Source organism: Helianthus annuus, chromosome 15, assembly GCF_002127325.2.
Source record: "Helianthus annuus cultivar XRQ/B chromosome 15, HanXRQr2.0-SUNRISE, whole genome shotgun sequence".
Classification (NCBI taxonomy): Eukaryota; Viridiplantae; Streptophyta; class Magnoliopsida; order Asterales; family Asteraceae; genus Helianthus; species Helianthus annuus.
In genome coordinates, this window is record NC_035447.2 from 9057527 (window position 1) to 9059291 (window position 1765).

The following is a 1765-nucleotide window of genomic DNA, read 5'->3' on the forward strand; positions in this document are numbered from 1 at the left end:
TATACATATATTCTAAAATGTGTTCGTTGTACAAACATTGTAACTTGATTTAATCAAGCAAATTAGGGGAGCTTAATTGTCACTTCTCTTTTCTTTTCTTTTTTAACAACAATATTTACTCTTAAATATCACCTAAACACCACACGCTTGTAGAACCTAAAATCACACCATACTAGTCAAGGTACACTTGTAAGGATTTGAAATCACACGATAAATTTGTAAGTCCAACATTTAAGTCCCCTACCCATAATTCCATATATATTAATTAAATATATCCTCAAAATCTTACAAGTCTTAGATGTCACACATGTTTGCCCTTTAATCTTCTACAACATAAACCAAACAATCTCTTGTATGAAACTTTTGATCTCTACTCATAAATGGAGTGAAAGATCAAGCTTTTGTGAATCTTTATCCCCATCAAAGTTGCTCTTATGGTTCTTAACATATTGTAATGAACCTTCATACATAAACAAACTATGTTGTTGACCATATCCTTGATTATAAAGATTCTGATTCATGTTGTTGACACTGTAGAAATACTGTTGACTTGTAAATGGACAAGAGTTGACTGCATGAGCATTGATGTAGAAAGATGGATCAAGAATCCCATTTGAAGGTGCAAACAACAATGAAGGTTGTGATAGTAATGAAGCTTTAGATGCTGCCCTTTTAGCCTTTCTTGCTGCGGTTCTTTCTTTTTTGTGAGCATTTTGATGACCACCCAAAGCTTGTGAGCTATGAAACTTTTTTGAACAAAATAAACAGGAAAATGACTTCTTCATGGGTGTAGCTTTTTTTATTATTGTTGTGTCTTGTGCATTGTTTGTAGTATCAGAGACACTATCACCATCATCCATTTGTGTGTTTCCTGCTAAATCAAAAAAAAAAAGAAGGATGAGTTAGTTGCGTTAAACATGAACAAATGAAGAAGAAGAAGAAAGATGAAAGCTATACCAAAGGTGAAAGTTTCTGAACAAGAAGGATGAGAGTTCATGAAGAAGGTAGTTGTGGATGATATAATTATACATGTATACACACACACATGTATATTGTATTATATATAGAGGGAGAGAGAGAGAGAGAGAGAGAGAATGACTGAATAAGGGCCCGGGGAGAGAGAGAGATGTGAATGGGTGAAAGGGGTTGGAAAATGGAAAGTCTATGCTTTCTTTTGGCGTTGCAACTTCTGACAGATTATAGGGTTTCATGGACACTTGAGCTTCTTATTTTTTGCAAGCTGTTTTTTATTATACTTTTGTATCACTTATCTTTTTTTTTTCTTCAACATAAAAGAGAGCCATATTCATAAAAGGGTTATTATTTCTTTTAAGACCATCAGGAGATAGAAGCAGGGTCGACTCTTAACATAACTCAAATAAAACAAGGACTTTAGGGTCCAAAATTTTAAAAGCCTTCAATTTTACGAGACTATCATTGTTCTTTTTCATAACTAATATTCTTTGATGTTGTAGTATATGTTCCTAGAAAGAGAAAGAAGAAAATAATTAACAGGAGAGATGGATTAATTTTGGGAGCTCGATTGTTTTTTAGAAGGTTTTCTTGAAGAGAAAAGAGTCCCTGGAAGGTCGTCTGTTAACCTTCCAACGTGCAGGAGAGATGGGCGTCCTTTGTGTCATACGACAAATTGGTCTAACTTCTGGTCAAGTACATTCGGGTTTTATGAAAATGATTATTTCTAGGTCATTTCCGCTTCTTTATAAATTAAAATTATAAGATGTAACTTAAATCCATAGTTTTGTCT

The 1765-nt window shown here is 33.5% G+C and overlaps 1 protein-coding gene across 1 annotated transcript; it reads right to left on the minus strand.

Moving 5' to 3' along the window:
- Nucleotides 1-235: 235 nt before the first annotated feature.
- Nucleotides 236-1071, minus strand: LOC110913228 (protein LATE FLOWERING-like). The gene is made up of 2 exons (XM_022158073.2): nt 958-1071; nt 236-871 (listed from the first exon to the last, which is right to left on the minus strand). Exons 1-2 carry the CDS (start codon nt 995-997, stop codon nt 375-377), a joined length of 537 nt encoding a protein of 178 aa, XP_022013765.2. The 5' UTR covers nt 998-1071; the 3' UTR covers nt 236-374.
- Nucleotides 1072-1765: the final 694 nt, after the last annotated feature.

Excerpts from the sequence above, each read along its gene's own strand:
- LOC110913228 (XM_022158073.2), bottom strand. The coding sequence starts at position 997 with ATGAACTCTCATCCTTCTTGTTCAGAAACTTTCACCTTTG. Across the intron at positions 872-957 it reads TTCAGAAACTTTCACCTTTG|GAAACACACAAATGGATGAT; the intron begins GTATAGCTTTCA and ends TTGATTTAGCAG.